The 16417-nt window shown below is 35.9% G+C and overlaps 1 protein-coding gene across 1 annotated transcript in view; it reads right to left on the bottom strand.

Annotated features, from left to right (window-relative positions):
* LOC118180882 (apolipoprotein D-like) overlaps positions 1-16417 on the bottom strand; it is a 50773-nt gene that overhangs the window by 16107 nt on the left and 18249 nt on the right. The window contains exon 2 of the mRNA XM_085812878.1: positions 1424-1548. Within this exon, the coding sequence (XP_085669004.1) occupies positions 1424-1548 (125 nt within the window). The remainder of the gene's footprint in view (positions 1-1423; positions 1549-16417) is intronic.

The following is a 16417-nucleotide window of genomic DNA, read 5'->3' as shown; positions in this document are numbered from 1 at the left end:
TAAACCTAGCGCCAGAGTGTCGCTATGGTAAACAAAGTGAAATTTAAAGAATGCATTTATTCTATTGTGGTTTATGCGCTGTTGGCGAAGTAGATTTAATTCAATCCAATACGTTTAAACGGTGTATACGGTGGTGGTGTATTGAGAATACGGCAAAGCACACTAGGGCTATCTGCCTAAGGGGAGGGATGCCTTCGTGGAGGACTTTCTAAGTTAAACTGGCTCGTATACTCGTTACACATGGGGAAAACCACGAAAACGCCCATGCAGCCAGTCCGTTCGCGGGATTCGAACCTCGGACCGAATTACCAGTGTTCAGCGATTTTACCGCTCGGCCGCTGGTGGGCTAAGTTTAAACGAAATGCAAGAAAAAATGCGTATAATTTAATATTCCGTACAAGGAAGTCATGTGGCGTACATATCAGATTTTTTTATTAAACTTATTTGATTCTTCCCTTCATATTTCGAAATTTAGGTTCATTCCAAAATAAATTCGCCCTTTTTTCTGATTTATTTTTTAAATTTGTATTTTATAATAATTTTTGTAAATTTTTCGAAAAAAAATTTTGAATTATAAGCTACACAATTTTTGCCATTATCTTAAAGTAGATGTATTTCCAAGCACACCTGCAAAACATTAGAGTTTTTTATTCAAAATTTCCTAAGATATACGTGAATATACATTTTGTCGCGTTTTGAAAGTTGGCGTATTTATTGTAATTTATAATAGCGAAAATGTGGTTTACGCACTTTGTTAAAATTATTTGAAAGTAGGAACGATAACTTTTTTTACGCTCGCGGGCAGTGAAGAAAACGAAAGGAAAATGGGTTGCTGTAAATTAAGAAGTTCACCATTCTTTCCTGAAACTGAAAAAAAATGCGCCAAGATAAATTTTTAAATTTCTTACCAAAAATTGCAAAATTTAATATATAGGCATAATTAGATTCGTAGAATCGAGATATGGAAAAAATGGGTATGTTATTACAGAAAAAAAATCCGATTAAAATACCTGTGGTAGAGCAACGCTATATATAAATCTAATATATATCGTAACATGCGTTTTCGAGACATGGGAAAATCAGTTTGAATTTCTTCAATCGTCCCAGTAGAACAAGAGATATAGAACTGTAACATTTTTTTTTTTTTTTTCGCAGTGTAATTTATACTATTCACACTTAAATTCAGATCATTCGCGCATTATTGCTTTAAATTAAAACTCCAATGGAACTTCGAGACTGAATTTTCATATTAAAAAAAACTTTCGTTAACTAATATATCATGCTTGTTAGATAATTTTTAACTGATAATTGATAATTTTAACACCCCTATTACGATAATGCAGTATTGCTTCTCATGGCTTATATAACAGCACCCTAAGTGCTGGTAGAAATTTTTTAGTTCCTTAAAAATAAAAATACTTACACTGCAGTACCAGCCGTTTCGACACGAATTCTTCCACTTTCTTCCTTATAATCCACGGAAATGCATCTCCATCCGACTTCTGCCATGACAAAAGTTCTCTCCACCTCATACCAACGACCTAAGAACTAAACAAAATTTTGATAATTAAAAAAAAAAAAAAAAAAAAAATCTTAGCCATAAGAAGCTAATTGAATCATATCTAAAATAAATCCTTTAAAAATATTTATGATTATCCGAGAGAAACGGAAAATTTAGAAAATGCTCGTACAGTCAGCCACGAACTTGAACCCGAGCCAGACTTTTATCCCAGAGTTCAGCGGTCTTACCCACTCGACAATGATCGCCATTTACACAGGTTTATTTACTCTGAAAAAGTAATTAATAGAAATGCAAGAAAACTGCGAAAAATTACTAAGCTTTTTTTTTTCTTTCAAAGTTTGAATGTTACAATGCTTACTATAGTCCTTTTTTGTTACAACAGAGATTCGATTTCCTAATTATTATTTAGTGTTCGATTTCCTAATTATTATTATTATTAGTGTTTTATTTCCTTATTATAATTTAGTGTTAGCTAAGTAATAACGTTTCCACTGAACATGAATTTCAAAAAATTGTCTATGGTATAGGGTTGTTATTTTACGAGGTAAATTTTCGCCCTCCTTTTCGCGTGCCTTCGTAGTGTAACTGGAAGCATACGCAAAGCGTATTCGAGAGGTCCAGGACTCGAGTCCTGGGGAGGGCATTGAATATTTTTCCCCTCTCCAGCATCAGAAAATCTAATGACTGTACAGTGGCGCCCGAACTAAAAGGTGGTGGACGATAAATCGTCACCAAAAGGATTTGGCGATCGGGTGTTTTAATCCCCAGTCGCCCTTTAAAAGGGGATGTATAAGGTATTTTCCCCTCCTTTCCAAATACCTTCGTGGTGTGATTGGAAGCATACTCGACGTGTATTCGAGAGGTCCAGGGTTCGAGTCCCGGCGAAGTCACTCCATATTTTTCAACTCTCCAGCATTAAAAAAAAAAAAAAAAAAAAACCTAATGACTCTATAAATTTAATATACGAACTTCAATGTTATTTTCCGCTATCTGACTTGCCTAGTAATTATGACAGCTGCAGGATATGATTTGAGTAGCTAATTTTTCTTTCCACTTTATTTCCGTTTAGTGTGTTTCGCTTCACGAAAAACGCGCAAATGAACCGCGCCTGGCTTGAAATATAATTTCAAATAAGGTGGAGAAAATAAATGCCATCTGGTGATGACGACGCGCCTTACAATCGCAAATCGGGAGATCTGGCAACGGCCTTGAAGTTACTCTTAAAAAGTTAGAGACTATAATATATGCAAACGGTTCCTTCTGGCCAGTCACATTTTCTGATCATACATAGCTTGTGCCGGCTAGGAGGATCGGGGCTGTGCCCTTATAATGATAAGAATAATGTAAACTGTCCCTTAGGAGGAAAAAGGAAGTGTACCCAGCTGAACTGAAAACCAGAGTAACATCCATGTTGCTCCGTACACGTATATTGTATACATGAGTCGCAGCTGTCTAATGAACGTATATTGTATACATGAGGGTTAAAGATTTTCTAATCTGTATTTGTTTAAGGAAAAAATAAATTATATATTAATGACGAAAAAATAAATAATTGATTCTTGTTCAGATTGAAATATTACTTCTTATTATTTAACTCACAAGGAAAAAATCGCGTTATAATGTTAAAAATTGAAATTATTTATTAAAAAAAATCTGAAAGCTTTCAGATTTTATATTAAGCCCAAAGCGGCGTTTTTTTGAACGTTTTGTGTGTTAGCTCTATTTAATTCTTCGCACTTAAACCATAAAATTCAATTCCACAGCAATATCACAGAATATTAAAAAAAAGAGCAAATGTTTATAATTTCCGATACACAGTATCGCACGCTGGAGATAAAAGTGTTTTTTTATCCCGTATAGTGTTGTCATTCTCGCTTTGAGCTCGTTGAATTTGTCAATCAAAAATTCGTCAAAGTTTTGAAAAATATGAAATAAATAATAAAACAAATTCTAAATTCCAAATTTCGGTTTCCAGATGCCCCTATTCGAATGGAGGTCTACGTTGTTCAAAATCTGATGTCTCTAGAAATCGTTGTTTCTTCACAGTGTGAGAAACATGCATACATTCATGCAGATTCTTCATTATTTAATTTCCTTAAATATAATGCAGGGCTCTAATATTTGATGGCAACAATCTCAAAAATGAAATGCCATTTGATAGTGGTCGACGCAAAATGCCAAATCGAAATTAATAGCAATTCTTGGATAAAAAATATAAAGGCTCAGTTGTGCTATTTTTATAAAAGGGCATTATTGTATCAATCAGAAAATAAGTTGTTATGATAATAGTCATTAATTTTTGGCAACATTAAGCTTGCGGTGTATTGATTTAGTCGTTAGAGTTCTGTAAAAGAATATTCTCAAATTAGAACTTTGTAAAGATTGCTCGTAATACCCCATAATTTTCAAAATCTTTCAACATTAAACATTTTCGGAATATTTTATTTATTTCTTAAAATTAAGCAACGAATACTGATTTTCTTTATCGTCTGCTCTGTAGTTGAAAAGAAGTTTCCTTTTCATGTAATTGTATAGCTTAACGTGGAGAAATATGTATATTCATAATAAAGTAGTTCAACATTTAAAATAATACTTATATATATATTTTCAGATCTGAAATATAAAATTAGAGCCACTACCAGTTTTTCAGAAAAATATTCAAAGCACGTCTTTGAAAAATTACCATATATTCTATATACATGTCGAAACGGAATGTTATGCTGTATGCAAAGAATAGTGAGATTTCTTGTTTTCTGATTTCATCTCAGTTAAAAAATTGAAATAGGATATACATTATAAGACATTATTAATACTACGTAAGAAATTAAACAGAATTGAGAAAAAAAAAAATCCTACCAAAATATATCATTAAAATTCTACTCACGTCTTGGGCGGAAAAGTTCTGCTGCACAGGTGGGTTAGGGCAAGCCCCTAACAGAAGCGTCTGCGAGTGGGCATTTTGAACTTCGAAAGCAAGGAACACCAAGAGGGGGATCAGAAGGCAGAAGATTCGTCGATCATCCATGCTGTTTGAGAAGTTCTTTACGAGTGGAAATGCACGTGAATTAACGTCCGGGTAGGAATCTAGTTTATATACCCGGGAAGTAAAGATGACCCTAGGCAGGATTGTGACCGAATTTTAAATAGTTGGGGGTCACCGTGCTTGCTTCTTGGCGATGAAATGAATCCCTCTCGAAAGATGCATTGCTTTAAATCTTTAATAAATTAGAAGTAAGACACCATTTATATAGATTGTGGACTATGTTTGCATTGATACTTGCTTTTCATTTATACACTACCAATGAATTCAGTGGCTTTAGTGTTATTGTATAAATTATATTATGCTTAAAGTTGTGTAATAGTTAATGGTAACAACGCTCCTATACTATTTGTTCAAAACCTTCTAGATCATTTTGTAAAGACATATTTTACAAAGTTTTACGTATGGTTCAACTGCTGAGCATAAATATACGCAATTAAAAAAAAATTTGTTTTGATTTGTAACAAGTTGATATATTTGATAACAATGTATATAACATGATAGTTATAAGTTAATGCATCCTTATTTATAAAAAAAATAATTTTTCATTAACCAGTTGTTTATCATATTTTATTGGCAAGATGAAGAGCTGTCTATAAAAAAAATAAATAAATAAAAAAAAAATCTGAAATGTTTCAGATTTTAAATTACGTCCAAAGGGGCGTTTTTTTAACATTTTGTGTGTTACCTTTCTTTATTAAATATCATGTTCCTCGCACTTAAACCATAAGATCCAGTGCAACAGCAATATCGCAAAATAGTTTTAAAACGAGCATATCTTTAGAATTTCCGATACAGAGACTCACGCGCTGGAGATAAAAATGTTTTTTCTGTACAAACGTTGCCATTGCTCGCTTTGAAATCCTTGAGTTTGTTAATCAAAAATTCGTCAAAGTTTTAAAAAATAGGAAATCGATCATAAAACAAATTTCAAATTTCAAATTTGGTCTTCCACATGCTCATATTCGTTGGAGGATTACGTTATTCAAAATTCGATGACTCTATGTACCATTGTTTTATCACAATACGAGAAATATACATACATTTATGCAGATTTTTCATTATTTAATTTCTTAAAATATAATGCAGGACTCTAACATTTTGTGGCAACAGTTTGAAAAGTGAACCGACATTTATCCGTCCGACGCAAAATGCCAAAACGAAACTAATAGTCCTTCGGGATTCAAATCCCTTAGGACTAAAATAAAAAAAAAAAAAGATAGCTTTCGAAGTTTATATTACGCCCAAAGTGACGTTTTTTACCGTTTTGTGTGTTACCTTTATTTATTAAATATCATGTTCTTCGCGCTTAAACCATAAAATTCAATTCAATAGCAATATCGCAAAATGTTTAAAACTATATATCTTTAGAATTTCCGATACACAATTTCGCGAGCTGGAGATAAATGTTTTTGTTCCGTACAGTGTTGTCCTTGTTCGCTGTGAAATCGTTGAATTTCCTAATCATAAACTCATAAATGTTTTACAAAATATGAAACAGATAATAAAGATAATTCCAAGTTCCAAATTTGGGCTTCCAGATGCCCATATTTGGGTGGAGAAGCACGTTATTCAAAATTGGATGGTTCTAAGAACCGTAGTTTTATAACAATGCGAGAAACATACAGACATTTATTTATGCATATTCTTTATTATTTAATTTTTTTAAATATAATACAGGATTCTAATATTTGATAGCAACAATTTAAAAAGTTATTCGCCGTTTGTAGTGAATCAACGCAAAATGTCAAAACGAAATTAATATCCCTTCCGGGCAAATTGAGCCTTTGGGCTAAAAACAATGTTGTATGGAAATTATTTATTCTCAGGAAATGTCTTAAAATTATATCATATAATTTTCACTCTTTTCTTGCGCTTTAAGATAAGCCACAGGTAAACAGATCTATAAAGTGCTCTGTAATGAGGACGTTATGAATGTATTTACCTGTGACTCATCTATTTACCTGTGGGAAAAATGACAAATCGAAGATTGCAAAATGCGAGCTTTGTACACAAATTCTGTTTCTGGACTTAGTTTTACTTCAATAAGCGTGGGCACATTAAACATGAAAGACCCACAGATTAATGAGAAGATAAGACAGCTGATTCCTAGAAATTCGTGGTGGACCTGGCTTCCGAGAAACGGAATGGATTTTCTTCTTCAATATGAGTTCTCCAATAAGACATTCCTTTAAGGCTCAGCTAATCAACCAGCCATACAAACTGTTGCTTTTAAATAAGAACTTCAAGGTCATTTTCGCTGATCGATTGCCTCGTGACCATGGAAACGACAGCTGCAGCAGACAATTTGAGTGGCTCAATTTTTCTGCTGTTTCTTTCCATTTAACAAGCTTCGCTTCATGAATGAAGGCTTGACTCCAATTGCAGTCTCAAAAAAGGCGCTGAAAATAATGATGACCCGAGTTACGATCTCAAGTGGGGAGGGCTCGAAGTGCCTCTTTTAAAAGAACAATGTATTGATCGATGGTAAGAAAGAGTATGTTGTCAGCTACTTTTACTCGATGACCGATGACTTCAAACCGGTGACGCGACAAGCTATGGCAGTGCACCAGATCCAAGCAAGATACTCATAATAATATAAGCAACGTGAGATCTAGAATTGTTTTCTTTAAACTGCATCTTGAGATATTTTGTAGCAATAGCCATTCCACTGCCTTCATGAACAAAAAAAAAAAAAAAAAAAAAAAAAAAAAACATAGCCCTAAGCTGCCAGTGTACCAGAAAGTACAGTCTAGCGAGATCTGCTTTCAAAATCCGCCCCATAACATTAACTCGCCTCGTAACGTTATTCGCGGAATAGAGCCGGAATACGTGCTTTCTGCACTTACCACGTAGTTTCTATAACAACTTCCTCCCATGATTACAAACTCAATTTTCTGCTCAAATTATAACATTAACTTAAAACGCAGAAACATTTTCTTGAATATGATGATAAATTCAATTATTATCATTATTATTAAATCTGTAAAAACACTTGTAATAATAATTTCAAATAAGTCGCCCAGACGGTATATTGGTTAGGGAAATCAGCTGCGATACCAAAGAACCCGGGCTCAAATCCCGGAGAAGGTATGGTTGTAACTACCCGTCACGTTATAGGAGGCAAAGGGTAGCCGATATATTAGGTACCTCCATAATAAAGTAACCACCATGTATGGCCTTAACAGCGGCCAAGCCAATGCCGACTGAGGGCCCAACATTTGAAAAATAAAAGAAAAACTCTAATAAACATAACTGTCAATTTGGAAATAAAAAATCTTGTTTATTTTTCCTCCTAAATATTGGCTGAACAAAACGTGGTGTGCTGCCTGTAATTCCACAAGCATCTTAAACTGCCTTCCTGTGCGACAGAAATTGATCATTCCTGATTCAAGCCTCAGACCATCAAGTATCTAGAATTCCAGTCCTCTTCCCGAAGAATGCGGGAAAAATTGTGTCTACAGTATTACTACATTACCCATTAATTTCTCATAATAACAACAAAAGAGATTTGCTAAACCAGATTAGCAACCGGAATAGAGGTTAGTGACGCTGACTGCAGTTACGAAGGGTTCGGGTTCGAACCTCGGAGAAGGCATGGGTGTTTGTAAATGTATAGTGCCTGTGCGGCATGAGGGTACTCTAAATATGCGGTGAGCCGAAAGTCCTCTAGAGAGGTTAGAGGTAGAGGAAGAAAGGTGGGAGACCTTCGAATTTGTCCCCCCACCGGGGTGCTCTTTCTCAAAATTAGGAGCAGAACTACCACCTACTCAAGGCTGTTGTCAACAACAGGCGTAATTTTGCCCTCTTTGCCACGATGAATTTCGTGGGCTTGTTATGTTATTAATCAGAATCGAAGAACACAGCTAATAGTTTATAAAATTGTTTGCATGTGACATTATGTAATACGTTGGAAGATTTTAACTTATATTATTGATTCATATTTATTCCAAAAATATTGTGTATTTCGAGATCATTTACGGATTTTATTGATGTAACTAGCGGGTTGAAGCCCGCTACATCAGGGTATGGATGCCTTCGTGGTATTCGAAAGTGTGACCGAACTACCAGCGTTCAACGGTTTTCCGATGCCTCCACCCGCTTTATTCACGTATTCTTCCAGAAGACAATGTATACACGATACACATGCAGAAAATCACGAAAACACCCATGCAGCCAGCGCGCTTGGCGGGATTCGAATGTTGGACCGAACTACCAGCGTTAAGCGGTTTTGCGCGAGCTGCGCCCGCTTTATTCACGTATGCATCCAGAAGATACTGCATACATTATACACATGCGGAAAATCAAGAAAACACTCATTCAGCCAGCCCTTTAGCTGGGATTTGAACGTAGGACCGAATTCCCAGTGTTCAGCGGTTCTACGCGGGCTGCGCCCGCTTTATTCCCGTATGCATCCACAAGATACTTTATAAACGTTACACATGCGGAAAATCACGGAAACACCCATCCTCCCAGCCCGCTCGCTCGGATTCGAAAGTTGGACCGAACTCCAGTGTTCAGCGGTTTTGTGCTCGCTTTATTCACGTCTGCATGCAGAAGATACTGCATACGCATTACACATGCAGAAAATAAAGAAAACACCCATGCAGCCAGCCCGTTCGCCAGGATTCGAAAGTTCGACCAAACTACCAGTGTTATGCGGCTTTGCGCGGGCTGCGCCCGCTTTATTCACATATGCATCCAGAAAATACTCCATACACTATACACATGCGAAAAATCACGAAAAAACCCATGGAGCCTGCCTGTTCGCCGGGATTCGAAAGTTGGACCGAACTACCAGTGTTCAGCGGTTTTGCGTTTTCAGCCCGCTTTACTCACGTATGCATACAGAAGAACTGAATACGCGTTACACATGCAAAAAATAACGAAAACACCCATGCAGCCAGCCCGTTTTCCGGGTTTCAGAAGTTTAACCGAACTACCAGTGTTCAGTAATTTTACCGCTCAGCCGCTAATGGGTGTTGTAGAAAGCGTAATCGCGAAACTTTTCGCGTTCATTATTCAAACATTAGATTCGTTATTAAAATCCCTGAAATTTCGATAAACTTCGACATAATCCGACGCAAAATTGTATCAATATATATATTAATGCAATTAATAATTCATAATTATTTATAATAAGAAAAGTTTCCATATACCATCTCCAAGACACACATATTCAATATAAAACCCTGAACGAAAAAACATGTTTATAATGTAATTCTTTACAATAAAAACGATATTGAATAATAATAAATGTATTTCACAGTTTTTAGAATTTAACAACAAATAATGAAAAGGTAATTTACTTTTTTTTCTGCGCTTGGATTACATTTAATTCATTAATAGTAGACAACATACAGAAAATTTGTGCATTTTACATTAAATAATTTTAATTATTTGATTAAAATACTATTTTGTTCTGTAAGAACGTACAAAAACATCAGCAATTTTACCGTATCCGTTTTGGAAACAGAAGATACAGTAAATTAGAAGAGGATTTAGTCCAATTACGAGTTCAAACTTGATAAGAAATATGAGACTTGTTTTTAAAATAAACGAAGTGTCTCGTGGACGACCTTTTCTCTGACCTTGACATTAGAGCTATCGGACGAAAAAAGCATCAGAGTCACGGCCATGTATCAGGAACATCCCCGAGGCCTCTTTAACATCGTGAACAACCTGTCTCTCTAACCAGGTCAGCATCACAGTGGGAAAGCTTAAGTACTTACCTGTTGGATAGGTTTAATGCTTGTCTCGAGATTCACGATATCTGAAACCTGGGATTATGAGGCACTACTTAAGGCATATACCAGTTAGAAGGCCATGTTTTATGCTTTAGTATAGAAGTCCTTAACATTCATGTAACTGCAATAAATGAATGAATTGTTGTAAACTGTTGATGTAGAAGAAATTTTCGAGTTTTTGCACTGTTGATGTATAAGAAATTTTAGGTTTTTCCATTTAAATCGGACGTGAACTTATTATTTAGCCTGACTTTTAACAATATTTTCTGTTTAACTACTATACGGTGTTGGCAGGGAACATGTTTGTTCGCCCCTAATAAATAAAATCAGACAGAAACAGGGCGTGGTGAATGGCGATTGAAACTTTCAGCTCGAATTTATTCGCCTTCATGCAAAGAAACAGAGTAAAAAAGAAACGTTTAAAACAATGTGATGTTAAAATTATACTAGTACGCGAAATTTCTTACAGTTCTTAAAAGTTATATTCGTATATATGTTACGGTGAAACACCGAAATCTGGAGAATGTCGACTTTCACCAGTGAATGTCAACATTCACATAGTCGCTTGGTGTATGTCCGAAATATTTTCCAAATACTCTTATTTCTGACTTACACCGCTGAATGTCGACATTCACCATGTACTAATGGTGAATGTTGAACATATAAGAATATTATCTTTCCTTCTCCGTAATTCATTCACGAAAAAACGCACTTGAGACTCAAAATAAGGACTTAAGGATATAAGAACTTAAAACACACAGTACATTCAAAATGAGAAAGGAAAATAATAGAAGTTATAAACTTACCAAATTATGTGATTCAAATCTTATTTATTGCAACAACGTAAACTATTATGACACTTTGAATAGCACAAGAGGCCCTTGCTTTTACAACTGCATTTATTTGTGAAACACTTCCTTTTGGAATGGCAGCGTGCACATATACTCCTCTCTTTTCGACCTACACCAGAGCATATCTGTGATTGTCGACATACACCGATGAGAGTCCGAATGTAAAGAAATATTCGATCTTTCATCGACGTATTTGGTGAATGTTGACATTCTCCGGTGAAAGTCGACATTTTCCGGTGAAAGTCGATATTCTCCAATTTCGGTCTTTCACGGTAACATATACATTTCAGAGGGTTTAATGTAAACTATTACTATAAGGTATTTTCTCCCTGCTTTCTCCGAACTACCAGGTTCAGCGACTTTACCGCTCGGCCGCTGGCGGGGCTCATAAATAATGGAAGAAGGTGAATGTGTAGCCAACTCAGCGAAATCGTAGACTGAATGTCAATTCATGTTTCCTTCGCTGTGATGAGTTGGTTGTTGTATCAGGCTGGCGTAAAGTCCAATAGTTAGATGGTAAAGGTTCGGCTTGATGTTCGCAGGTAATTTAGAGTGTTTGTCTTTGTTAGTAGAATAAAAAGAATCACTACATGGACGAATCCGTTTTAAAATTTAGGGAAGCTTGTCCTCTGAGTACACTTAGGAAGGACAAAATTGCGCGAATTTTCAGAACCTGGCGTTGAAACGCTAAAGAGAAAATACACAAAGGAGAAAAACATGCGACGTAATATAGTACGTGAATATAAATATTTACTCCCCTAAATACCGCATCAGTCATACAGCTGTTACATTGCGGTATCATTCTTTCGTTAAAAGCATCTTACAGAAAATCAGTTTTAAAGTCAGTAATCCCCCAAAATGGAACCAAACCTGCAATACATTTAGCAAAAGCAGTCACAATTTTATATGAATCCAATCGATTAATTCTGTTTGGAAAGAAGTTAAGAAAAAAAAAAAAATAAAATTTGAAAGCTTTCAGAATTTATATTACTCCCAAAGGGGCCTTTTTTTTTTTTTTTTTTTTTTCTACGAGGGATTCAGAAAAGGGATTTGAAATGTGATACCCACATTCAACGTCACTCCATGCAAAATATCCTTAGACATCGTAATGTCTTTGCTTTGCTACGCTACCAACATAATACCAGTAAGAAATGTAAGGGGAGTAAACATCCGTAAAGGTGAACGTGATGTTAATGTTAATGGAAAGAGTCTGTCTGTGTGTGTGCTTTCGTTCGCGCTGTGTGTAAGCTGATAGACCTACGGCTACGAAATTTGGTACATAGGTGCATCTAGACAAGAGCCAGTGCACCTCGAAGCGATTTTTTCGAAATTCGAATTCGAATTTTTTTTTATTTTTTTTATTTTATGTTTTGTGACGAAATCGCGTCATTTTGATACATAATGGGCTATAGGAAAACGAGATTTTACTCTACACACTCCATTTTCACATCGTCATGAAACGTAGGCACTTAGCTATTTTACGAACTTACAATAAATTTCGTGTTTCAATAAATCGATTAAATACGAATTTATTTAACAAAGTCAGCTTAACACCATTTCAGCGGGATTTTTTCTAAAAAGTTTATTTTTAAAAATGTGCGGTTTGTTTTTCTTTGATTTTTGGACACGGTAAACTTTCATCCATGCGACTGCTTTTACAAAAAGAATTTTGGAAAAATTATAATATTTTGTAATTTTTTTTTTAATTAAATGAAGCTTCCGAGTACACTTCTCACATCTCACATCTTTAAAAATGTGATTATGGCAACATTTTTCCTTTCTTATTGTTGTTGATAGATTTTTGATGAAATCGCATCATTTTGGATAGTTTCATTCTTTTAGAAATATGGGTTTGGCAACACTTTTTCATCGTATTTATGTCACTGTTTGTAAGAGATTGGCATATTTCATTGTCATATTTTTATATATATATGATACATTTTTATTGATTTTTTTGATAAAGTTGTTCTGCAGAGTAATATTCTGTACAGTTTTTAAATTTAATGTTTGGTGATCCCTTCAGGCATTTTCCCGGTACATTTAAAAGCCAGACGATGGCTGGCCGCGTAGCTGCTAGTATAAAATACATAATAAAAAAAATTCCAAATTCGGGCTACCAGATGCCCATATTCGAGTGAAGGACTACGTTATTCAAAATTTAATGTCTCTAGGAACTGTCGTTTCTTCACAATGCGTGAAACATACATACATTCAGGCAAATTCTGCATTATTTAATTTCTTTAAATATAATACAGGGTGATAATATTTGGTGGCAACAATTTGAAAAGTGTGTGTGTGTATGTGATTATGGCAAAGCCTCGAGGGCTATCTGCCTAAGGGGAAGGATGCCTTTGTGGTGGACTTTCTAAGGGATTATGGCAAAGCCTCGAGGGCTATCTGCCTAAGGGGAAGGATGCCTTTGCGGTGGACTTTCTAAGGGAAACTGGCTTGTATACACTTTAGACATGTGGAAAACCACGAAAACTCCCATGCAGCCTGCCCGTTCGCGGGATTCGAACCTCGGACCGAACTATCAGTGTTCAGCCACTTTATCGCTCGGCCGCTGGTGGGCCAATTTGAAAAGTGAAATGCCGTTTTATAGTGAACCAACGTAAAATGCCAAAACGATATTAATAGCCCGTAGGCTTATAATTGTAAATTCTTTCACAAAAGCTGGTTTCAATAAAAGTCCAACAGCATTTATTAAAATCGGTAGTAAAACTGACATTAATTTACAATCAATTGATTAATACGCGTGCCAAAATAGTATTTCGGCTTAATATCTGATCCTATGATTTTTTAAAGTGCCAAGTAAGAACCCTTTTCTACTCTACTGTAAAAATGTCAAGTAAGAAATCTTCTCTACTCGAAAGTTTCTGTTTTCAAATTATTAGCCATATGGAAGAAATCGCGGATCTAAGATTGCTGTAAAAGCTTTTGAGAAGTTGCCACGAAGGATTTGAAGTCGGAATCAGATGGTAGACCATGCAAATAGGTAGATGATGAAGTAAAAAGTTCACATAAAGGCCAAATTTGTAAAAAAGTAAAAGGGACAAATGGCGAATCAATGTAAATTGAAATGTCAATGTCGCATCTCTTTTTGTATTGAGGAATGAACGGTGATTAGTTAAATTAATCAAATTCGCATTTGTAGGACACGAATATTTTTCATCTAAATGATTGCCTATGAGTGCATGTTAATTGTTGAGATAGCATCAGTAGAATGTGATGAATAAACAAAAAAGCAGAAACAGTAAAAAACCTTATTGATTGTGGGGAAAAAATCTGATGTGGACAGACACCACATGACATCCTTTTACGGCCTATTAAATCATGTACATTTTTTGCTGCATTTCATTTAAACTTAGTTCCCTCGAATTTAAATTAGAGATAGATTTCTCATTCAATTAATTCAATTCTCACTTCGCGGCAAGGCAAAAATACATAAAACTAAAACCTCAAAATATCTTCATTAAAAATTGAAAAATGTGGAAAACATAAAACACCAAATTCAGTTAAAACATTTAAAATTAGATTTTCTACGCAAAACAAGCAATTCGGTCAGCGGGCAAAAAGGCAGATTTTTCGGCACACAAGACTGACAGTTTATTTTTGATCCCAGTCCGCAAAAGACAATGAAGGTGCAGGAACTGACTTAATTCACTATTCTGCTAAGTTTCAAATGTAAATACACTGGTTATCATAAATTAAGGAAAAATCACAAAAATAACGATTACTGAAAAAGTTACATGTAGAATTTAATGAAACTTACCCACAATATACAACACATATTAAGGTATAAAATAACATAAAAAGAAATTACCACACAAATATGGTAGTATAGAAATTAGACATGTATAAAATGAACAAATCGAAGGTGTCAGTTTGCTATAGGAAAAGTACCTTCAATATGGAATATGATCGCCTCTAGAAGCAATACAGCACATACAGTGATGTGTGATGCTTTCAATTATGCGGTCTATCAGTTCCATAGGAAGCGAGAGCCATTGCCTTTGCAAAGCAGTTGCAAGCGCGGCAAGGGTTTGAGGGGGTGGATTGAGAGCAGCTAGACGTCTCTCTAAAGCCTCCCAAACGTGCTCGATAGGATTCATGTCCAGGGATCGAGCTGGCCATTCCATGCGCATAATTGTTTTCTACTGAAGATAATCATCTACGATGCGAGCCCTGTGTGGTCTTGCGTTGTCGTCCTGTAACAGGAAAGCATCACTTATTGCCCCGGCATATGGGAGCACATAAACATCAAGGATGTCATCTCTATAAATCTGAGCATTCACAGTTCCCCTTAGAAAGACATGGAAATCTGTGCGTCCATCCAAAGAGATGCCACCCCAAACACAGACACTGCCCCTTCCGTATGCATCTCTTTCACGGATATTTGACGGATAATAACGGGTTCTAGGTTCTCTTCATATCAAATAACGCTTACTATCGCTTTCTAGACTAAACCTGGACTCATCCGTTAGGAGAACCGCCCTCCATTGATCAAGCGTCCAGTGGACATGTTGTCTTGCCCACTGAAAATGGTCTCTCCTATGGCGTGACGTGAGCGGCCCACAAATGGTTGGTCGCCTCACATACAGACCACCTTCGTGAAGAATTCTACGTTCAGTTGACGTTGACACAAACTTTCCGGTGGCTACAGCAAGGTAGGATCTAAGAAGAGTCGGAGTAGCGGTTCTATTCCTGCATGCACATAATGTCAAATATCGGTCATCGGCGCTCGTCGTAGCAGTTGGCCGTCCTTGGTTGAACCTTCTAGATGCCGAATCTGTGGCTTGAAATTGCCTCCAAAGTCTATGAACCACAGAAGGACTCACATTTAGCCATCTGGTCACTTCTGTTTGACTTTGTCCTGCCTCTAGTCTCCCAATGGCTCTCCATCGCAGTTCTGCAGGCAAATGATGCCTGGAGATCATTGTTACGAATTGGCTATCTCAGATTTCTGATGTCACTGTCACAGTGAAATATGTGGGCTTGTTCTCAAACATGGACTTTTATGCTCCTCGCAGATGACGTATTCCGAAAGCAGCGCCACTAATTTGCATATTGCAGTGTTACTCAGCTACTCTTACTTCGCAACATATTCAAATTTTACACGGTTTGGCTTATTTTTGAGGGAGTTATCGCTATTTTTGTGATTGTTCCTTAATATATGATAACCAGTGTAATTAGCTTCTCCGTTAGACTTAGTAGCACTGAAACAACTTTTAAATTGTTTATAATTTTACAAACAATG

This window comes from Stegodyphus dumicola, chromosome 3 (assembly GCF_044657685.1).
Source record: "Stegodyphus dumicola isolate Sdum_Otavi_A_Nest chromosome 3, ASM4465768v1".
Taxonomy (NCBI): domain Eukaryota; kingdom Metazoa; phylum Arthropoda; class Arachnida; order Araneae; family Eresidae; genus Stegodyphus; species Stegodyphus dumicola.
The sequence above is the reverse complement of the archived record's forward strand: the minus strand, read 5'-3'. Positions and strand labels throughout refer to the sequence as shown.